Here is a 24,228-nt window from a genome sequence, read left to right on the forward strand (position 1 = left end):
GCTGGGCCTGGAACATGTCTGCCACAGAAGTCTGGCGCAGGATGAAGGCATCGTGGCTGCTGCCTGGAAAGCGGGCATTGACAGCTAGGATGAGCTGCCTGTGGTCACACACCAACTGCACGTTGAGCGAATGGTAGCCCTTCCGGTTGTGGTAATCCTCGGCATTCTCCAGAGGTGCCCGCAAAGCCACATGCGTGCAGTCAATGGCGCCCTGCACCATGGGGAAGCCCGCTAACGCTGCAAAGCCCATTGCACGCTGTTGCTGCTTGACAAGGGCCATGGAGAAGGAGATGAACTGACGTCTCCTTCTGAAAAGGGCATTGGTCACCTGGCGGATGCAGCAATGCACGGCAAACTGGGAGATGTTGGAAATGTCCCCAGTAGCGGATTGGAAGGAGCCGGTGGCATAGAAGTTGAGAGACACCGTCACCTTCACTGCCACCGACCGAGACGTCCTGCTCCTCAGATGTGGCTGCAGGTCTCCGCGAAGCAGGTGGCAGATCTCAGTGACCACCGCCCTTCGGAATCGCAGCCTCCGAACACACTGCTCGTCAGACATGTTCAGATAGGAGAACTGCTGGCGGTATACCCTGGGTGGGTAAGGCCTCCTTTGCCGACGCCTGTTGCCCCCTCTCCATCTGGCCATGTCTGCCACTCTCTCACGGCGTCTGTGAGCCCTTTGAATGCAATGGAGAAGGCCAACGTTTGCACCCATTGCAGCCCCCATTATATGTTTCCAATCAATGATATGGCTCTGAAGTTAAAGACAAGTGGAAAGCTGTGGCCTGAAGCCACAAGTACCTGTGCGAGTGTTGAGCCAAACCAGAAAGCTCTCTACCTTTGTCTCTCTGCAAAGATCCGTCTCTCACAAAGAAGGAGCGTTGCAAAATGGCTGCCTTTTCTACTGCAGGAGGAGTGCCCTTTAATTTGCGCCCCCCGCGCCCCGCAGCGACTGAGAACCGTTCCCCTCTACCAGTCGCTAGGGGCGCCAGGCGCACAATAGGCCGGCGCCACTGAATTTTCGGTTTGGGGCGAACAAAGGGCGTTGCACGATGAAATGACGTCAGGATCTGCCCACGCAAATCTTACGGCTGGTAAAAGCAGGCACAAGGACTGCTTGCATCAGCGTAAGGATATATATAAGGCTTAAATAAAACATTTAAAAATGCAAAATTATGCACATACCCTTTAAATGAGTTTATGTAACTATTGGCCCGGATTAAGATGTTTAAAATTATTTATCAAAAATGTAAATTTTTATTGAGGTTGGTGCAATGAACATGAATAAAATTGCAATTCAGTTCATCGATAATCATTAGCATACTGTACACTGTATAATTATTTGGGGATTCCATTGCATATTAGGGGATTTCCTTCGTAAATGATTGCAATGGAAGTCTCCTTTGTCATTGGAGGACCGGGCCCATGTGATCCCAGGGATGCTTCTGAACAGCCTGCGTCCCCGGGATCCATGGGCCTTTACGCTGCCGTCCGCCTGGAGGCCTGAGACCGCAGCTCTTTGCAGCCTGGACGGCAGGAGGTAGTGTCGCAATTGCTTCGCGTGTCAGAGGCGTACTCTGGAGGTACGCCTCCGATCGCAATTTCTAGGCCAAGATGTAAGCCAAGTCACTGCACATAAAGGCGGCAGCTTTAAACATTAGTGAATTGTACAAATTGACAGTTAGAACTGCAGATACAAAACACCTGGAATTCCACAAGCATTTCCTGTTTTTAATGTCATTGTACCAAAACATCCACACCAATTCATGGAAAGTTTAATGGGCTCAACTTTGTGAAATAAAATTCACCGAAAAAGAATTCACAGATATGGGACAAAAAAATGCAACAGTCTACAGAATGAAAGGAAAGATGTCTCAAAGTGCTTCCGAGCTAATTAATTTCTTTTTCTTTAGAAGTGCAATCACTGTTGTTACATAGGCAAACATGGCAGTCCATTTGCGCACAGCAAGGTCCCATAAACAGCAATCAGTTGAATTACCAATTAATTTTAGTGGAATTGTTTGAGGCCTATACACCAAGAAAACTCTCTTCTTCGTTGAAAAAGTGAAATGGGATCTTTTATTTTCATCTGAACAGTATTAACATTTCTTTTGAAAGACGGCTCTTCGGAGATTAAAGCATTCTACCAATATTGCACTGAAGTGTCAGTCTGGATCATGTGCTTAAATCTGGAGTTGGGCTACCTTTTCAGAGTTTCACATGTTTCTTCTTCATCCAATTGGAGGCATTGTTACAGTAACTATTTGCCATTAGAACTGGGCAAAATGTGCTGCAAGAGTAGGTACAAGCTTACAGGGTCTATAGAGGCATGACATTGAAAGATATTTCTGGTGAGTGATGAAGTTAAAATAACTACACATTGCAAAAAAGAAAACATTTGGTGTAGTTGAATTCTTTGAGGAAGTAACAAGAAGGGTAGATAAGGGTAACATAGTAGACGTAATATATTTGGATATTTAAAATGTCTTTGCTAAGGTACCGCATAATAGACTCATGACTACGGTCAGAACATGTGGAGTCAGGGGACAAGTAGCAGAATGGATAGCATGCTGGTTACAAAACAGAAAACAGAGAGTAGGGGGTTAAAGATTGGCAAATGGTGGGAAGTGGTGTTCTACAAGAATCGGTGCTGGAATCACCGTTGTTCACCATTTACATAGATGATTTGGACTCGAGAATCGGAAGTACAATTTCAAAATTTGCGATGACACCAAATTGGGGGTATAGTTAATACAGAGGAGGACTGCGACAAAATAGCGGAAGACATTAATAAACTTGCAGAATGGGCATGCAATTTGCAAATTAACTTCAATATAGATAAGTGAGAGGTAGTACATTTTGGTAGGAAGAATAAGGAGGCCACATGCTCCTTAGAAAACAAGTGTCTAAATGGGGCAGAGGAACAGTGGGATCTGGGGGTACAGGTACACAGATCACTAAAAGTGGTGACGCAGGTTAATAAGGCCATTAAAAAAAAAGCAAATAACACACTGGCGTTCATTTCTAGAGGAATAGAATTGAAAAGCAGAGAAGCTATGTTAAACTTGCACAGAATCTTGGTTAGACTACTCTTGCAAGAACCTGAACAGTTCTGGTCTCCATTTTATAAAAAGGATAGAGGCACTGGAGAAGGTGCAAAGAATATTTAGTCGAATGATACCAGAACAGAGAAGTCATACCCACCAGGAAAGATTGTTCAGGCTGGGGCTCTTTTCTCTAGAAAAGAGAAGACTGAGGGGTGACCTGAGAGAGGTCTTAAAATATCTACACATTGCAAAAATATTATAAAAGAGTTTGATAGGGTAGATGTAGAGAAGATATTTCCACTTGCGGCCGAAACCAGAACTAGGGGCCATAAATATAAGATAGTCACTAATAAATCCAATAGGGAATTCAGGAGAAACTTATTTACCCAGAGTGTGGTTAGAATGTGGAACCTGCTACCACAGGGAGTAGTTGAAGCAAATAGCATAGATGCATTCAAGGGGAAGCTAGATAAACACATGAGGAAGAAAAGAATAGGAGGATATGTTGATGGGATTAGATGAAGAGGGGTGGGAGGAGGCTCGTGTGGAGCATAAACATCGGCATGGGCCTGTTGGGCCGAATGGCCTGTTTCTGTGCTGTAAATGCTTTGTAATACTTTGCAATAGTTCTATGTGTAAACACTAAATTGAGCAGCAGGTCTAAAACTAAAATGAAGTAACTCTGTCTACAATTAGCCATTAATACTACTACTTGGAACCTTTCATATTATTCAAGGATCATGCTGTGCCTTTCAACAACCCTTTATAATTACCGTACCTGAGCAATTTTCTCTGTGCCTTGGAAAGCATGCTTCTCAAAGTGTTCTGCTAAATTGTTGAAGGCGTGACGTGCCAGGTACTCACAGTTGCTGAGAACGATCAGTAGTCTTTGCTCCTAATGGATTTAAAATACAAGTGTTTAAAGTACTAACCATTAATACGCATGACCATGCCTTGACTTATAATGCCCTCCTAATTCAAAAGTTCTCTATTTTCCTTCTGTGTAAGGTCACTTTCAGGTGAAACCTGCAAAAATTCAGTGTACCTAATGCACAAGACCTGAGTGCAAGAAGATTCACTCATATATGAAGACACAGGAGCCACAATCTCCCCACCTGTTGCCAGAAAAGTCACAGGTACAACTGCAATTATTTTGCTCTGTTGGTCATAAGAATCTAATGTCCGTGTTTGAAGTTCACAAGTGCTTGAAATGTGAAATACCGTCAGTGCAATGGCCAAGACGAACATCTAGGTCAGTAAGTGCTAGCTGAATTTTAAAAAGTTGTTTAAAAGAAAAGTTAAAGAATCTAGCCAGTCCTCTCCCGGATTCCAAAGTTGCTATCATTTCACATGTCTGGTATCCTGCGCTATTGAGCGCACAGCATCAGTGCTTTCCAGGAAGGAAATTACTTCTTAAAAAGAAAACTAATTTTCCAGGTGTGCAATGGTCTGTTGTTTTGTTTTGTTTTCCCACCTGACCCGCCACCGATCCCGCCCGCTGACTCACTGGAAAATACCGGCCTAAGTGATTTCCTTTGACTAATCTGATGTTTTGACCCCATCAGCACACCTGTTTGTAAAGCTGGAATTAAAATTTGTCTGTCTTGCCTCTGATAGATGAATTCCATCCAGGCAGAAATTATCCTCTTAATTGCCATTGGAGGGCCCAGTGGAAAAATAGGTTCAGTCGACAACCCCCGCCATCTTTCTTTTGAGAAATGTAGTGATACCCTCTACCCACATAAACTCATTTGAGCACTTACCTTGGGGTGCCTTGTGTACATCCTACAATAGACAATGTTGACCACATACTGCTACCAAATTTCCGTCTGTCAGCTCAGCAGCAACGATGGGTCAAATGCTGACCACACACCTATATGACATGCTGGACTCTTTTGAAGGACTCAGTTTCCTTATTGAGTGGATGGAATGCCAAAATATTTCAAATTCATTTTAATTTGTAACTCAGAGAAGCTACACATTGAGAAGTGGCACACTGATGTGACACTGGGTGCTTGGCTGACCTGAGGTACTGAAATATTTCACCATCATTTTTGACATATTGAAAATATAAAACATTGAATTCTTGTTGATTGCTCATTTAATCTCTGATCTTTTGAGTTCCTCAATTTTATTTTTCTCTGTATTCATGTTTTTGAAAGAACTTCTTCTCCCTCCATTTATTCTCCAAGCTGCTCTTTCGTATGCCTTAACGGTTATTTTGCTTTCTTGTAATTGAACTAATTTCTACTTTTTATTTTATTTTCTATCTATTTATAGCTTTTGTGCATCTAGTCTCCATTTGAATTTCTATCTTTTGCTCTCATTTCTTTTCCATATCAAGCACTGCGCACTTTTGCGAGCAACAGGTTGGTTAATGCCTACACATCTGCCTTCTCAGCTGTGCTATATGACACTCTACAGCTTCAGTTTCTTTGCATATATTAGGCAGTAATAGCCCAGTGTGAAGTGATTAGAATAGTGATTGCTTGGAGGCTAAAATGAACAGGGTGCAAAAAGGATATTGCTTGGCTGCAACCCAGAAGAATCAAAGGTGACCACATGAGGAAAAACTTTTTTTACATAGTGAGTGGTTAGGATCTGGAATGCACTGCCTGAAAGGGTGATGGAGGCAGATTCAATTGTGGCTTTCAAAAGGGAATTGGATAAGTAGCTGAAGGAAAAAAAAAATTCTGGGCTACGGGGAAAGGACGGGGAGTGGGACTAGCTGAAGTGCTCTTGCAGAGAGCCGACACTGCTTGTGACAGTTTTAAACCAGGACTGAACTAGGTCTCGCCAGATATTTATTCATACTAGCTTTGTACCAGAGTGGTTTCAATATTAGATTTATTTTAGTCTCAAAGCAGTTGGATTTAACTTTACTACCCTAATAATTTCATGATGTGATTATGCTTAATGTATACATACAAAAGCAGGAGCAATATGGTTTAAAACAAGAATACATTTACAAAGAGTGGCGATGAAGATCATTTAATTGAAATGGTTGTGTAAGTGAACAAATATCTCGGGTAATTTTTTCATGCATATGATTGAAAATCTTACTTGTTTATGGATAAATAATGAATGAATAATAAAATAATAGGGATCTTTTGGAAATGCTTTTGAATCTTATCTAAATTATTCACATTGTTACTTTAAAAAAATTACTTCAATTTGAAAACATTAACTACTACTAACACAGGAGTTTCTAACAGATCTTATGCTAAAATAAGGTGCTTGTTAAATTGTGAGGTAATAACGAAGTGGCTCAATTAGTTCTCTGCCACATTCCAGCATAAAGAACTCACACAAGTGTGCAAAGCCAGTAATGTAAAACACTGTATTAACAATTTTATATTAGTGTGCCAAATGCATAAGTAGATGAAAGTTTACTCAGAACAGAAAAATCATTTTATACAAGTCATCTGTTAACAGCTATTGATTTGGCAGACTCTAGTCTGAAACGGGGTAGGGCTCCAAAGTTCTTAGAAGCATTTCCTATTAAAGAAACAACTCTGGGTGTGAACTATTACTTAATAATCACGTCAATTTACTTCTCCCCACCTAATTCCCAGATTAGAATAGAATAGAATGGTTACAGCAGAGAAGGAGGCCATTCAGCCAGTTGAGCCCGCGCCGGCTCTCTGCAAGAGTACTTCAGCTAGTCCCACTCCCCGTCCTTTCCCCATAGCCCTGAAATTTTTTTTCCTTCAGATACTTATCCAATTCCCTTTTGAAAGCCACAATTGATTCTGTCTCCATCACCCTTTCAGGCAGTGCATTCCAGATCCTAACCACCCGCTACATAAAAAAGTTTTTCCTCATGTCACCTTTGGTTCTTCTGCCAATCACCTTAAATCTGTGTCCTTAAGTCACAGTCTCAGAATAAGGGGTCGGCCATTTAGGACTGATATGAGGAGAAATTTCTTCACTCAAAGGGTTGTGAATCTTTGGAATTCTCTACCCCAGAGAGCTGTGGGTGCTCAGTCGTTGAGTATATTCAAGACAGAGTTTGATAAATTTTGGGGAATTAAGGGATATATGGATAGTGTGGGAAGGTGGATTTGAGGTAGATCATCTTGTTGAATGGCGGAACAGGCTTGAAGGGCCAAATGGCCTACTCCAGCTCCTATATCTTATGTTCCTCTGGTTCTCAACCCTCCTGCCAATCGGAACAGTTTCTTTCGATCTACTCTGCCTAGACCCCTCGTGATTTTGAACACCTCTATCAAATCTTCTCTCAACCTTCTCTGCTCTGAGGAGAACAACGCTAGCTTCTCCAGTCTATCCTCATAACTGAAGTTCCTCATCCCTGGAACCATTCTTGTAAATCTGTTATGCACCCTCTCTAAGGCCCTCACATCCTTCCTAAAGTGCGGTGCCCAGAATTGGACACAATACTCCAGTTGAGCCCAAAGCAGTGTTTATAAACGTTCATCATAACTTCCTTGCTTTTGTAGTTTATGCCTCTATTTATGAAGCCCAGGATCCCGTATGCTTTTTTAACCGCTTTCTCAACCTGCTCTGCCACCTTCAACGATTTGTGCACATATACCCCCAGGTATCTCTGTTCATGCGCCCCCCCCCTTAGAATTATACCCTTTAGTTTATTTTGTCTCTCCTTGTTCTTCCTACCAAAATGTATCACTTCACACTTTTCTGCGTTAAACTTCATCTGCCATGTGTCCGCCCATTCCACCAGCCTACCTAGGTCCTCTTGAAGTCCATCACTATCCTCCTCACTGTTCACTATACTTCCAAGTTTTGTGTCATCTGCAAATTTTGCCCTGTACTCCCAAGTCCAAGTCATTGATGTATATCAAGAAAAGCAGTGGTCCTAGTACCAACCCCTGGGAACACCAGTCCAGTCCAATAAACAACCGTTCACCACTACTCTGTTTCCCGCCACTCAGCCAATTTCATATCCATGCTGCCACTGTCCCTTTTATTCCATGGGCTTCAACTTTGCTGGCAAGCCTATTATGTGGCACTTTATCAAATGCCTTTTGGACGTCCATGTACTCCACATCAACCATGTTGCCCTCATCAACCCTCTCTGTTACCTCATCAAAAAACTCAATCACGTTAGTTAAGCACAATTTGCCTGTAACAAATCTGTGCTGGCTTTCCTTAATTAATCCACACTTGTCCAAGTGATTGTTAATTTTGTCTCAGATTATCGTTTCTAAAAGCTTCCCCACTACAGAGGTTAAACTGACTGGCCTGTAGTTGCTGGATTTATCCTTGCACCCTTTTTTGAACAAGGGTGTAAACATTTGCAATTCTCCAGTCTTCTGGCACCATCACCGTATCTAAGGAGGATTGGAAGATTATGGCCAGTACCTCTGCAAATTCCACCTTTACTTCCCTCAACATCCTAGGATGCATCCCATCTGGTCCTGGTGACTTATCTACTTTAGGTACAGCCAGCCTTTTTGGTACTTCCTCGTTATCAATTTTTATCCCATTCAGTATCTCAACTACCTCCTCTTTCACTATGACTATGGTAGCACCTTCTTCCTTGGTAAAGACAAATGCAAAGTACTCATTTAGTACCTCAGCCATGCCCTCTGCCTCCACGCATAGGCCTCCATTTTGGTCCCTAATCAGCCCCCACCCTTCCTATTACTACCCGTTTACTATTTATATATGCCGATAGAAGACTTTTGGACTCCCTTTTACGTTAGCTGCCAATCTATTCTCATACTCTCCCTTTGCCCCTCTTACTTCCTTTTTCACTTCCCCTTTGAACTTTCTATATTCAGCCTGGTTCTCACTTGTATTCTCAATCTGATATCTGTCATACGCCCCATTTTTCTGCTTCATCTTACTCTCTATCTCTTTCGTTATCCAGGGAGCTCCGACTTTGGTTGCCCTACCTTTCCCCCTGGTGGGAATGTACCCGAACCATCTCCTCTTTAAAGGCAGCCCATTGTTCGATTACAGTTTTGCCTGCCAATCTCTGATTCCAATTTACCCAGGCCACAGTACTTACTGGGGTTGGATTGAAGTTTTCATGCAAGCTTCCAAGTAAGTCTGAGGATGAAATATCCACGGAAAGGCTAGAGAGGCTAGAAAGAGAAAAATAAACAATTTTGATCATTTATAGTAATTGGACAATAAAAGAAAAGTAAAACTTGCATTTTATATAGCTCCTTTCAGGATCTCAGGATGTTCCAAAGCACTTTAGAGCCAATGAAATACTTTTGAAGTGTAGTCACTGTTGTAATGTAGGAAACACAGCAAGCCAATTTGTACACAAGCAGCTCCCACGAACAGCAATGTGATAATGACCAGATAATCTGTTTTAGCTGTTGGTTAAGGGGTAAATATTGGCCAGGACACTGGGGAGAACACCCCTTGCTCTTCTTCAAAATAGTGCCATGGGATTCTTTTACATCCACCTGAGAGGAAGGGCCTCAGTTTAACGTCTTATCGGAAAGATGGGACCTCCAACAGTGTAGCACTTCCTCTGTACTGCACAGGAGTGTCAGCCGAGATTTTGTGTTCAAGTCTCGGCTGAAAAAAGCAGGATGGTGCATTATTAAAAATTAAAGAGGTCACCAGTATTCTCAATAGGAAAAGATTTCTGTTGTTCCATACTTATAGCCAATTTGTAAACTTGTATAAAGAATGCATAAAGAATGTTGATTTCAGTATAAATAGCAAAAGTGGCAATATTCCAAAGTATTACTTTGAATTGATAATTATTCCCTTATTTCCAAAATGACGATATACTCACTGTGTGATTTCTGCATCACCATCAGCTTTAGTACTCAAGTATTCCAAGGAATCAATAAACACCTTTAAGATGAAAAAAAATAAAGTTATGCAAGTAGAACAAAAAGCAGCTATAAATAGGTTTACAGCAAACACCCGGCCTAGCTGGACAATCTTCCCTAACCAGTTTGTATTTTTCGGCTTATGGTGGACAATCCATTATTTTATAACAAATTAATTATAGAAGTTTGTATGTCCGACTTATTTCTGCCTTCAACACGGTGCATTTTTATTTTGGACAAAAACTCAACACACTTAGTTTCTGAATGTGTTGCAATTGTTATTTAAAATGTGCCCTACTTGAAGATCAACATTTGTCAATAGTGATATATATACACAAATATATTTGTATATTGCCTTGTTACACTAACCCAGAATTTTTGTAAATCAAAACTTGCACATAGAGTCATAGAGTTATACAGCACGGATAGAGGCCCTTCGGCCCATCGTGTCCGTGCTGGCCATCAAGCCCTGTCTAATCTAATCCCATATTCCAGCATTTGGTCCGTAGCCTTGTATGTTATGGCATTTCAAGTGCTCATCCAAATGCTTCTTCAATGTTGTGAGGGTTCCTGCCTCCACAACCCTTTCAGGCAGTGAGTTCCAGACTCCAACCACCCTCTGGATGAAAAAGTTCTTTCTCAAATCCCCTCTAAACCTCCCGCCCTTTACCTTGAATCTATGCCCCCTAGTTATTGACCCTTCTACTAAGGGAAAAAGCTCCTCAGTATCCATCCTATCTATGCCCCTCATAATTTTGTACACCTCAATCATGTCCCCCCTCAGCCTCCTCTGCTCCAAGGAAAACAAACCCAATCTGCCCAGTCTTTCTTCATAGCTGAAGCGCTCCAGCCCTGGTAACATCCTGGTGAATCTCCTCTGCACCCTCTCCAAAGCGATCACATCCTTCCTGTAGTGTGGCGACCAGAACTGCACACAGTATTCCAGCTGTGGCCTAACCAGTGTTTTATACAGCTCCATCATAACCTCCTTGTTCTTATATTCTATGCCTCGGCTAATGAAGGCAAGTATCCCATATGCCTTTTTTACCACCTTATCCACCTGTTCCGCCGCCTTCAGGGATCTGTGTACTTGCACACCCAGATCCCTCTGCACCTCCGTCTTGCCTAGGGTCTTACCATTCATTGTGTATTCCCTTGCCTTGTTAGTCCCCCCAAAGTGCATCACCTCGCACTTTTCCGGGTTAAATTCCATTTGCCACTGTTCCGCCCATCTGACCAACCCATCTATATCGTCCTGCAGACTGAGGCTACCCTCCTCGCTATTTACCACCCTACCAATTTTTGTATCATCTGCGAACTTACTGATCATACCTTTTACATTCATATCCAAGTCATTAATGTAGACCACAAACAGCAAGGGACCCAGCACCGATCCCTGTGGCACCCCACTGGCCACAGGCTTCCAGTCACAAAAACAACCTTCGACCATCACCCTCTGCCTTCTGCCACTAAGCCAGTTTTGTATCCAATGTGCCAAGGCACCCTGGATTCCATGGGCTCTTACCTTCTTGACCAGTCTCCTGTGCGGGACTTTATCGAAGGCCTTACTGAAATCCATGTATACCACATCCACTGCGTTACCCTCATCCACACACCTAGTCACCCCCTCAAAAAATTCAATCAAATTAGTCAGACATGATCTTCCCTTGACAAAGCCATGTTGACTATCCCTGATTAATCCTTGTCTCTCCAAGTGGAGACTAATTTTGTCCCTCAGAATTTTTTCCAATAATTTTCCTACCACTGTTAGGCTCACTGGCCTGTAGTTCCCTGGTTTTTCCCTACTTCCCTTCTTGAATAATGGTACTACATTAGCGGTTCTCCAGTCCTCTGGCACATCCCCTGTGGCCAGAGAGGTCCTGAATATATGTGTTAGAGCCCCCGCAATCTCTTCCTTTGCCTCACACAGCAGCCTGGGATACATTTCGTCCGGGCCTGGGGATTTATCCATTTTTAGGCCTGCTAAAACCGCCAATACCTCCTCCCTCTCGATGTTAATATGTTCGAGCATATCACAGTCCCCCTGCCCTATTTCTATGTCTACATCGTCCTCCTCCATAGTGAAAACAGATGCAAAAAATTCATTTAGAACCCCTCCTACATCTTCCGGCTCCACACACAGATTGCCACTTTTGTCCCTAATGGGCCCTATTTTTTCCCTAGTTATCCTCTTACCCTTAATATACTTATAAAACATCTTAGGATTTTCCTTTATTTTGCTCGCCAGTGTTATTTCATGGCCCCTCCTTGATCTCCTAATTTCTTTTTTAAGTATCCCCCTGCACTTTTTGTACTCCTCTAGGGCTTCCTCCGTCTTTAGCCTTTTGTATCTGCCAAAAGCCCTCCTTTTTTTCCTAATCCATTCTCGTATATCCCCTGACATCCAAGGTTCCCTGTGGTTTTTGGAACCACCCTTGACCTTTACGGGAACATGTTGCCATTGTATGATCTCAATCTCCCTTCTGAAAGCCTCCCATTGCTCCGATGCGGATTTTCCTACAAGTAGCTGATCCCAGTCCATTTTGGACAGATCCTGCCTTATCTTATTAAAATCGGCCTTCCCCCAATTTAGAACCTTTATTTCCGGCCCATCCCTGTCCTTTTCCATGACCACCTTAAATCTCACCATATTATGGTCACTGTCACCAAAGTGCTCACCTACTAGCACTTTTTCCACTTGGCCGGCCACATTCCCTAGAATTAGGTCCAGTACTGCCCCCTCTCTTGTAGGACTTTTTACATGCTGGCTCAAAAAGCTCTCCTGGATGCACTTTAAGAATTCTACACCCTCTGAGCCTTTCACACTCTGACTATCCCAGTTAATATTGGGGAAGTTGAAATCCCCCATTATTATTACCCTATTATTTGCACATTTCTCTGAGATTTGCCTACATATCTGTTCCTCTATCTCCCCCTGACTGTTTGGAGGCCTATAGTACACTCCCAGCAAAGTGCTTGCCCCCTTTTTGTTTTTAAGCTCCACCCATATGGCCTCATTAGAGGAACCTGCTAATATATCATCCCTCCTTACTGCAGTAATTGACTCCTTAATTAATATTGCGACACCCCCTCCTCTTTTACCTCCCCCTCTGTCTCGCCTGAAGATTCTGTACCCCGGAATATTGAGCTGCCAGTCTTGCCCCTCCCTCAACCATGTCTCCGTGATAGCAACAATATCATACTCCCATGTGTTTATCAACACCTTCAGTTCATCCACCTTATTTGCAAGACTCCTTGCATTAAAATAGATGCCATCCAGCCTTGCCCTTATATATTTGCCCTGTCTACCAAGCTGACTTGTTTTTTTCTCTATAATTGGCAGCACATCACCCCCTATTTCAGCTCCCCTCTGTATCCCATCCCCCTGCCAAGTTAGTTTAAACCCCCCCCCCAACAGTGCTAGCAAACCTCCCCGCAAGGATATTTGTCCCGCTCTGGTTCAGGTGCCACATACATTAATTGCTGTTTTGGTACTTTTAATACTTTATTAACGGCATTTTTTTTGCAACTACAGGAAACTTTGGTTTATCCGGAGGTTATATGTCCGGAATACTCGATCTAACGGCAAAAATCAGGAGCCGTTTTCTATGTTTTTTTAGTTCTCGTTGCTTTTTTCCCCCCCAGTCAAGCACTGCAAGGTCTGTAGCTATAGCAACAGCTTCAGCTACAGATGCTTGCAGCTGCAGCCGACTGTTTTGAAGCTGTTGCTAAGCAACAGGGTTTGTTGATTCACACGGAGCTTCTCAGTTCCGTATGTTTAAACATTAACTCTGGTATGTCCAGCACTTTTGATGTTACGGCACCAGCTCGGTCCCGTCAGTGCCGGATATCAGAAAGTTTCCTGTATTGCCAATTAATAAAGGCTCAAATAACCTCTGGGGGAGAAATTTGTCCTCATTGCGTATGCTTTTTGGATGAAAAATGAGTCGGGGGACCAATTTTTGGGCACAATCTCTCACGTTCGATCCCTCTGGAAGTGCACGGCTGTCACATTGGGAACTGGCGACTTCCAAGCCCAAAACAGGCACTTGAATACGCTAATAGGCTAACACCTGCTTTAGAATCCCACTACTAAATTCGGCATAAACTGGGTAGAGCACATGCCACACTGAGTCCTGCTCAGTTTTTCCAGGTCTACAGCAGCCTAACTAGCCAGTTTCATGTGGATGAGGCAAGGTTTGGAGTCAGCCTTGGGCCACCTACCTCGGGCCAGTTTCTGCAGCAAAACCAAATTTCTTGACCTCGGTCTTTCTCACATCAAAAAAAAAAGCTGCCCATAGTTGATTTAATCATTTTTTGCTTCACAGGTCAGGTTTCTGTCTTAGTACCATAAATCCATTTCCATCTACAAATTAAGAGGTGTATTTCCCTGCAATACACTTTATTAACATGTCCATATTTTCAACAAACTAGGACCAGTTCATTTAACCAAGTGCTTAACCAAACCAATCAACATAATAGGGTTTTAAAGAGATACTAAAAATATTTGGTTTCCTGCTATAAAATTGTGTAAGTTTTACTTCCCTTTTGTCAACAGGTAAAGCTTTTTCATTTTAACATTTCTGATTCCTAAATAACCTACAGTTGTTATTTTCTAACCTTGTATGATCTTAACGGTGGTAGCCTATGGAGCTAGTTTAAAAGTTAGAAAATTCAGATGAAGAATCCAAAAAGAAAAGATCTGATTGACTTATGTATTTTGAATAGATTATACAATCTGATGCAAATGTGGTGTAGAATAAGTACTTAAGTAAAAAAAAGGAAAGCAAAAAGGTAGAAAAAGCAACACTTAATATTTCTGTATAAATCTCACATGGGGTGGGGTGGGGGATGGGGAACACACATCCACAAAGCTACAATAAATTCTGCACCTGAAGAGTTAGAAATATCCTTCCAACTTCTACCCACCTTCATGATGTTTCTGGATAGTTCATATACACACTGCTGGTTCTTCTCATGCTGAAACATCTGTAATAAACAAGTGAAATGTGACAATTAGAGGATTTTGTGGCTGTGATATTCCAAAGATAAACTATAATGGATGCACTACTGAACACTTGGAGGCTTTGGTAACTAACTGGTCTCCAACTGAAGTCAATACTACCCTACAAGGGACAAGTAAGTGCTGAACATTTTACCCATCGTCAAGTATTAACTTCTGTCACATTAAATCATAATCAAAATGCTGGGTAAATTTTCTATCTCAGACTTGCAGTTGATTGCCTGATACAAATTTCTTCCATCTGCTCTAATCATATGCAAATTTCTACATTTTCATAAAACAAAATTCCAAAGAAAACCCAAATTTACAGGTAAAAACCATTTATAATATAATAAACGCAAGAAAAAATATCAATTCTAAACATTCACTTATACACTTACTCCTGCACTGCTCTAAGTCCCTTTAGAACATCTTGTCAGAGGGTGACTCCAACATCGGAAGTCTAAACCTCAATTTGCGACATTTTCCAATGCTTCTCCTCCTCCTCCCTGGTTGCTTCCCCACCGTGTCCCACAGACCTGACAACTGGTCCAATCCCGATTCCCTGTATACACCCATAAGCCACTCCTCTCCCACCCCTGGCTACCATCCAACTCAAAACCTACTCCTCTCCCGACACCAGCTCAATTGCCCCAACAATCGCTCTAAGCCTCCCTCTCCGGTTCTTCGAGTCCCTCTTGTACATGCATCACCCCCCACTGTCACAATACATTCCCTCATGGCCCAAGCAGCCAAAAAGATCCCAAGCCACAACACTCTGTACCCTTGACAATCACTTTAAACACTCCCCATCCTATCCTTCTAGTGCCTTTTGTTCCTGTTTTTTGTGCTGTGGTGGAAGCATAGTTCATAGGTAGCTTTTAAAAGGGAAGTGGTATTACACTGAGCCAGTAATTATTTTCAACTAGGTATTCTGCGGCGAGTGTCTCACCTCCTGACTCCCCAAAGCCTTTCCACCATCTACAAGGCACAAGTAAGGAGTGTGATGGAACACTCTCCACTTGCCTGGATGAGTGTAGCTCCAACAACACTCAAGAAGCTCAACACTATCCAGGACAAAGCAGCCCACTTGATTGGCACCCCATCCACCACCTTAAACATTAATTCCCTCCACCACCAGCGTACCGTGGCTGCAGTGTGTACCATCTACAAAATGCACTGCAGCAACTTGCCAAGGCTTCTTCGGCAGCACCTCCCAAACCCGCGACCTCTTCCACGTAGAAGGACAAGGGCAGCAGGTGCATGGGAACACCACCACCTCCAAGTTCCCCTCCAAGTCACACACCATCCTGACTTAGAAGTATATCGCCAATCCTTCATCGTCGCTGGGTCAAAATCCTGGAACTCCCTCCCTAACAACACTGTGGGAGTACCTTCACCACACGGACTGCAGCGGTTCAAGAAGGCATCTCACCACCACCTTCTCAAGGGCAATTAGGGATGGGCAATAAATGCTGGCCTAGCCAGCGACGCCCAGATCCCATAAGCAAATTAAAAAAAAACTAGTTTCTTCACTTTGAAATCTTATGTCCAAGTTAATTACTCTGCAGAAGGCTATGGAGTTCCTTTTAAATAGGTGAATTAAAATAGAAAAGGAAAGACAGAGGCAGATAACACTAGATTTTTCAAACTTGGGGATATTTATTAAGTGTGGGTAACAGTGGACAGGCAACTTTTATTCAAAAGTTGTTTACGTGCCAGTAGTTAAAAAATAAGATTAACAAAATATAAATGGAAATAACTCATTATCCATCACCCTGTAAAGTGCTCAGAGCTGTCTCTCAGTATGCGAGGAGTGCAACAGAAAAATAAGTCATCACAATCGAGGTACGTGGGTTTGAGCTTCATACTGCTTAAAAGTCACCATCACAAATACACTTTGCTGAAAGGATAGTAACCAAACAACAATGCTTTAGAACTAACCCACAAAGACGGCAACTGAAATTATAAACAAATAAAAGGATTTTAATGTACAGGAAAGTGGCAAATAACTGAGGATTGTGGAAATACAGCTTCCATCTTAAGGGAGGTGAGCATTGTAGGGACTGAAGTAGAAGATATATCAAAGGTTGATGTAGAATCAGAGTTTTACAGCACATAAGGACGTAATTCATCTCTACGCAAGATCTCAAAGAGAGCTATTCACTTAATTCCACTTCTCTGCTCTTTCCAGATAGCCTTTTAAATGTTTTAAAAAAATATTTATCCACTTCCCTTTCAAAAGCTTCTTATGGACTATGCTTCCACCACAGTACAAAAAACTCTCAACTCCCTTTGTCCTGTTGACTATCTCAAATTTACACCCTCTAGTCACTGACTCACCAATCAGTGGAAATAGTTTATCCTGATTTATTTTATCCAAATTCCTCATTATTTTGACTAGATTCAGAGTGCCTTTGATAGACCAAATGATTCAGTGCTTGACTCTCAACTAAAAATTTCCAACTTCAAACCCAATTGCATCAGAGCTTGTTTGCTTTTGTTAAGCATGGTTGTTTAGATCATTGTGTGATCACTGAATGGAGCACCACATGGAAAGGGTGAACACCTTGGTTGATTTGGCTTATGACATTGTAAACAAGTCCATGATCCAGACCGTCCCATTCTTTCAGCTGGAGAAATATACATGGCCATAAATGACATTCAAAGGGAAAATGATAGAATCGGGAAAAAATGGCAAGATGTGTTTCAAGTGACTTCACCAGATGTGCTTCCACACTAATATCTTACAGTATCATTGAAGGGAAATTACTTGTCAACATACAAAAATAATCCAGGAACGTGAGACTTACATTGGTTTCTCCAGCCTTGCAATCTATGGTTTCTTTGAGAGCTTGCAGGGTTTGCACAACATGATGTTCAAACTGAGCGGGCTAGAAAAGAGCACATCACGTTTTTATTATTTAAACAGCAGTGTCTTAAATGAAAGAGGCAATTGTTAATAATTATCACAGCCCTTTAGGTTAAAGGGTAACAATATATCCAGTCTTTAATAAAGGAAGGTTATGCAATTATGTTGTGTCTCCAGAGCAAGGTCAAAATACTCCCTGTATCCGAATTGAAATACAAGACCATCAACAATTTTTAAAAAAAAATAATTTTGTATTGACGTTTTTCCCACTGAAACTGATGGACTTCCAAACTAAAATGTTGAATTTAGTTTAATATTTAGTGCTATTAAATCCATTAAAACAAAATGAGCTACATAAAAAATTTACTTTTTAAAAAAAGTCAAATTAAAAAAACCAAAGCTATATGAAAATCTGAAACAACTGTTACTCTTTTCTAGTATTTTTTGTTACTGAAACCGGGGCTCTCATATTCACCACAGTGACTAAAATCCAGATTACAGTACCTGACAGGGCTATTTATACCTAACATTAAAATGCACCCAAAATCATACCTCACTGGTCTTTTAACAATACCTACAGTTCCTTTTGAAGGCAAGATTGTTTTTTCTTCCAACGGTTACAGGAAATTGAGTGCATTTCTGTCAACAGCTTTGGGGAAAATCTAACATTATTTCAAATGACAAACTCATTCCCTTAAAGTTCTTTTGTTGTGAACAAAATCATTACATAGTATCGCTTAATGTCAGTGCACAGAATTACAATGAACATAATTACGGTGTCAGGTAAAAACAAAAGCCAACAGGGAGCTATGTTTTTGCAGCAATGATGGGATAAATAGTGTTTTGCAGAATCAGGAAATCATATTTTTAAAACACATCTTAAGAGACTGGGTGACCATTGGCATGACATAAGTACTTATACAAGCCAATCAATAGATGCCTCACGCTGAATATTTAACCCCAATAATGTTGATGGAAGCAATATTGAATTTGTTTTGGAGGGAAGCCAATTTAATCCAACATACACAATCCTTGTGAAAAGATTCCAATAAATACTGCAACACACTAAACAGGATTTATGGGTTGATAACACAATAGAAAGATTAATTCAACATAGAGGGAGGTCAGGTGACTTGATACTTTCATGTAAATAGGGCCATTGAAATTATCGAAAGGAGGAAGCTGGGCAAAATAAAATAAAATCAGGCATAGAGACCATAAAAGGGGTGCAAATAATGCAAATTGGTAAGTTAAATACATTCTCGTAAAGGGGACTGAGAATGTGAGAAAATATGAAATGAGCGAAGGCCATTCAACCTATTAATAAGCACATTCCTTCCATACAGTACGTACAACCTTCATCATGAATTGTATTACACCTGTTTCATCTCCCAACGGAAGGCCCTAAAGTAATCTGACCACTCTTACTACTAACCAAAGAAGTGGTTCCTTCATTATCAACAACCCAGTCTTCTTTTTCTGCAAGCCTCTTAACATCTAAATAAGAAAAAAAAATTAGAAGGCATGTATGTCAAATTGAGATCTAGATTAATCCTTGACTATCACAATCTCAAGAATTGTAGTTTTCAATGTAAAGGTAAAACAAACTGTTGCATTCTTAACAAAACATAGAACCTTTATTAGAACACATCTGTATGCATACCTAGTATATGCAGAACCATTCTCAGAAGACCAAATATTTTGCATGCAGCAGTTTGAGGGGAAAACATTTCTATTTCATTTTATTCTAGCAATGAGACATCTGTATCTATTTTAATTCCTGTCAAAAATCTACTGAATGTATAGATTTAATATGTAGAAGGGAAACGGTTACATTTTTAGGTCTTTACTAGCTTTCTTACTCTTTTGGCTCTTGTATATTAAATCACTTTCATAAGTGAGTCCTAATTCCCCAGCTCTTTAGCTGTACTTTTCCGTGCCTTGAGATCTAGGCAAACTTTCAGTAACATTTTGGTAAATGAACAACAAACCCTGTGGAGAGAACAGCGGAATTAACGAGTGTGGAACCTTTGTCAAAACTGTTTTGATGTGAAAAGTTAATTCTTCTATTCTCTCCATAGATGCTACCGGACTCGCTGAATGCTTCCTTCAACTTCTGTTTTATTTCAGATTTCTAGCATCTACAGTTTATTTGCTTTTTGAACAACAAACTGTCTGGTAACAACAACTTGCATTTATATAGCGCCATTAATGTAGTAAAATATCTCAAGTCACTTCACAGGAAAGTTATCAAACAAAATTTGACTCCGAGCCACAGCTGTATTAGGACAGCTGACCAAAAGTTTGGCCAATGAAGTAGGTTTTAAGGAGCCTCTTAAAGGAGGAGGGGGGTGCGGAGAGGTTTAGGCAAGGAATTCCAAAGCTTAAGGCCTAGGCAGCTGAAGGTATAGCCGACAATGATGAAGCGATGAAAATCGGAGATAAGCAAGAGGCCAGAATTGGAAGAGCACAGAAATCTCAGCAGGTAGGACTGGAGGAGGTTAGAGATAGGGAGGGGCAAGACCGTGGAAGGATTTGAAAACAAGGATGAGAATTTTAAAATCGAGGCGTTGCTGGACCGGGAGCCAATGTAGGTGAGTGAGCACTGGGGTGACAGATGAACGGGACTTGGTGCGAGTTAGGATACGGGCAGTAGAGTTTCAGGTGAGCTCAAGTTTACAGAGGGTGCATTGTGGGAGGCTGGCCAGGAGAGCCTTGGAATAGTCTAGTTTAGAGGTAACAAGGGCATGGATGAGGATTTCAGCAGCAGAGGTGAGACAGGGGCGGAGAAGGGTGATGTTGTGGAGGTGAAAGTAGAAGGTCTTGGTGATGGAGAGGATATGGGGGCAAAAGCTCAGCTCAGGGTCAAATAGGATGCCAAGGCTGTGAATGGTCAGACAGCGGCCATGGAGAGGAATGGAGTTAGTGGCTAGACAACGGAGTTTGTGGAGGGGCTGAAGACAATGGATTTGGTCTTCCCAATGTTTAACTGGAGGAAATTTCTGCTCATCCAGTACTGGATGTCAAACAAGCAGCGTGACAAATCAGAGGCAGTGGGGGTCCTTGTGCATGAAACACAAAAAGTTAGCATGTAGGTACAGCAAGTAATCGAAAAGGCAAATGGAATGTTGGCCTTTATTGCAAGAGGGTTGGAGTATAAAAGCAGGGAAGTCCTGCTACAACTGTACAGGGAATTGGTGAGACCACACCTCGAGTACTGCGTACAATTTTGGTCTCCTTATTTGTGGAAGGATATACTTGCATTGGAGGCAGTTGAGATGATTCACTAGGTTATTTCCAGAGATGAGGGGTTTGACTTATGAGGAAAGGTTGAGCAGGTTGGGCCTATACTCATTGGAATTTAGAAGAATGAGAGGCGATCTTATTAAAACATAAGATACTGAGGGGGCTCGACAAGGTAGATGCAGAGAGGAATGTTTCCCCGCGTGGGGAAATCTAGAACTCGGGGGCATAGTTTCAGAATAAAGGGTCGCCGTTTCAAAACTGAGATGAGGAGGAATTTCTTCTCTCAGAGGGACGTACATCTGTGGAATTCTCTACCCCAGAGAGCTGTGCAGGCTGGGTCATTAAATACATTTAAGGTGGCGCTAGACAGATTTTTGCAAGATAAAGGAGTGAAGGGTTATGGGAAGCGGGCGGGGAAGTGGCTTTGAGCCCAAGATCAGCCATGATCTTGTTAAATGGCGGAGCAGGCTCGAGGGGCCAAGTGGCCTATTCCTGCTACTGTTTCTTATGTGCTTAGGGTTCCAATGAGGTGGTGGTGAGGTAGAGCTGGGTGTTGTCAGCGTACATGTGGGACCTGACGTGTTTTCAGATGCTGTCGCCAAGGGGCAGCATATAGATGAGAAATAGGAGGGGGGGGGGGGGTCAAGGATAGATCCTTGGGCGACTCCTAATAGTGCAGAAGCAGGAAGAGAAGCCATTGCAGGTGATTCTCTGACTCTGACTGGATAGATAAGAATGGAACTAGGCGAGGACAAACCCACCCAGCTGCACAACAGAAGAGAGGCATTGGAGGAGGATGGTGTGGCCAACTGTGGCAAGGCTGCAGACAAGTCGAAAAGGAATCGAAGGGATAGTTTACCACAGTCACATAGGATGTTATTTGCGACTTTGATTAGGGCAGTTTCAGTGCTGTGGCGGGGTAGAAACCTGATTGGAGGGGTTCAAACATGGAGTTGAAGGAAAGATTGGCACAGATTTGGGATGCGGCAACGTGCTCAAGGAAGTTGGAGAGGAAAGGGAGGTTGGAGATGGGACAGTAGTTTGCAAGGATAGAGTGATTAGGGTGTATTTTTTGTGGAGAGGTACGAGGACGGCAGATTTGAAGAGGAGGGAGACAGTATTTGAGCAGAGAGAACCATTACCAATATCACCTAATACCAGGGCTAGGAAGGGAAGTTGGGTAGTTAGCAGTTTAGTGAGAATAGGGTTGAGGGAACAGGAGGTGGGTTTTATAGACAAGGTGAGCTCATAGAGAACGTGAGAGGAGATAGGAGGGAACCTAGAGAAAGATGTGAGTTCATGGCTAGGACAGGGGTGAAGCTTAGGGGAAGTTTGGCTTGGTGGGCTAGGGGAAGGAAGGGAAGCAGCAGAGGCAGCTGAACGGATGGACTCAATCTTAGCGACAAAGAAGTCCATGAGCTCCTTGCATCTGTTGTTGGAGGGAAGGGTGGAGGGGGCATGGGAGAGGGGTTTAAGATGGTTTGCATTGGAGTATTATTAGCTACTGGCTTTATCCTATGCCTCCATTCAGATCTCACATTCTACTGCTTGTCTTCGAAAGCAGTAGAAGATTACATCAGACCTCATTTCAAGTTCAAAATATCACGCAAAATTATTTTATTGATATTTTAAAGATGAACAAACACATAAGGGAAGTCTTGCAGAGTAGCTGGAAGTGGGTAGCTGTGCGCCACATGGTTCTGGGAAAAGACCTCTTTTCACTGTCTACATCAATGATTTGGATGAACAGCTCGAGGGAGTGGTATCTAAATTTGCAGATGGCACTAAAATAGGAGGCATAGTAAACAATTCTGAGGACCAAAGGAAACTGCAAGAAGATATTGATAAGATGTTAGGAGGGCAAAAAAAGGCAGAGAGATTTTTCTTTTTCTTAATTCATTCTCGGGATGTGGGCATCGCTGGCAATTCTTGTCCATCCCTAGTAGCCCCGAGAAAATCTGATGCAACGGAGAGACTTGCTCGGACACTTCAGAGGGCACTGGAGGGTCAATCACGGTGGTGTGGAACTGGAGTCACATATAGGACAAACCAAGTATGGATGCTGGTTACCTTCCCTAAAAAGACATTAGCAAATGAGTTGGGTTTTTCTGACAATCCGATAGCTTCATGGTCATTTTTACTGATGCCAGCTTTTTATTTCCAGATTTTTAAAAAATAACTGAGTTCAAATTCTCAAACTGCCATAGTGGGATTTAAACTCACGTTGGATAATTAGTCCAGTGTCTGGATTACTAGACCAGTAACAATCACTATCCTACTGTACCCTAGATAGAATTAATGTCAGTAAATGTGAGGTGGTCCAACTTGGTTAAAGAAAAGTAATAATTATGCTTCGAATGGGGGAAGGTTAGGTGATGTGGAAGAACAGAAGTATTTGGGGGTTCAGATTCACCACACAGCAAATGCCAACAGAACACGGGCCAATTTGTGCACAGGAAGATCCCACAAACAGCAATGCGATAATGACCAGATAAGCTGTTTTTAGTGATGTTGACTGAGAGTTAAATATTGGACAGAGCACCAGGAGAACTCTGCTGCTCTTCTTCGAATAGTGCCATAGGATCTTTTACATCCACCCGAGAGGCCAGACGAGGGCTTGGTTTAACATCTCATCTGAAAGCAATCGTAATATCGGAACAGTACTAACAAAACTGTGCGAAAGCCTTGGTATCTCACGATACTATACAATTGGGAGACACAAGATCATATTTCATAACTATGCAACATAGTGCCAGATAAATACTCAAGAAAATTTTCCAAAAATTTTATTCATCTAAAATTTTGAACTTCCCGCTCCCTTTCCCCAACTACGGAGCTTTTGTCCCTTTTATTTGAAACTTCAAATTCAAATTGTCCAAACAAAGTTAGAAGTATAGGAACAATCTGAGACTATCCAGGAAACATAGATACTGCTCGTCACTTTTTTTTAAAAACTGACTATTTCATCCCATTCTAAATGGATAAAACATCTAGCCACCAAGTTTACTTGGTAAATGCTGACTTGCATATATGATTGGAAAATATGGCATTTTAATTACCTTTCTGCTGAGAATTCACTTTTTGCATTCTAATACAACACTTTAGAGCCTGTCTACAAGTCGTGCTCAAAACCAGTGGTGCATTTATATTCTGTTTACCGGTCTGACACTGGTCGTATGCGAGAGCTTTTCGGGCAGGCAGCACCGAATTACATTACCCTGCTTGCATCATTTTCTCTTCAAGTGCATGTGCACTTAAATGGATATGCAGACCCCTGCT

The 24,228-nt window shown here is 42.0% G+C and overlaps 1 protein-coding gene across 6 annotated transcripts in view; it reads right to left on the bottom strand.

Annotated features, from left to right (window-relative positions):
- Window positions 1-24,228, bottom strand: part of exoc2 (exocyst complex component 2) — a 303,326-nt gene that overhangs the window by 108,108 nt on the left and 170,990 nt on the right. For all 6 annotated transcript variants that reach the window (XM_085989137.1, XM_085989132.1, XM_085989135.1 and 3 more), the window contains 6 exons: window positions 19,139-19,200; window positions 17,645-17,725; window positions 14,759-14,818; window positions 9,790-9,851; window positions 9,043-9,118; window positions 3,826-3,942 (listed from right to left, as the gene is read on the bottom strand). In XM_085989137.1, coding sequence (XP_085845263.1) covers window positions 3,826-3,942; window positions 9,043-9,118; window positions 9,790-9,851; window positions 14,759-14,818; window positions 17,645-17,725; window positions 19,139-19,200 — 458 coding nt within the window. The remainder of the gene's footprint in view (window positions 1-3,825; window positions 3,943-9,042; window positions 9,119-9,789; window positions 9,852-14,758; window positions 14,819-17,644; window positions 17,726-19,138; window positions 19,201-24,228) is intronic.

This window comes from Somniosus microcephalus, chromosome 5, assembly GCF_052327205.1.
Source record: "Somniosus microcephalus isolate GS21.2 chromosome 5, FLI_Smic_1.0, whole genome shotgun sequence".
Lineage (NCBI taxonomy): Eukaryota > Metazoa > Chordata > Chondrichthyes > Squaliformes > Somniosidae > Somniosus > Somniosus microcephalus.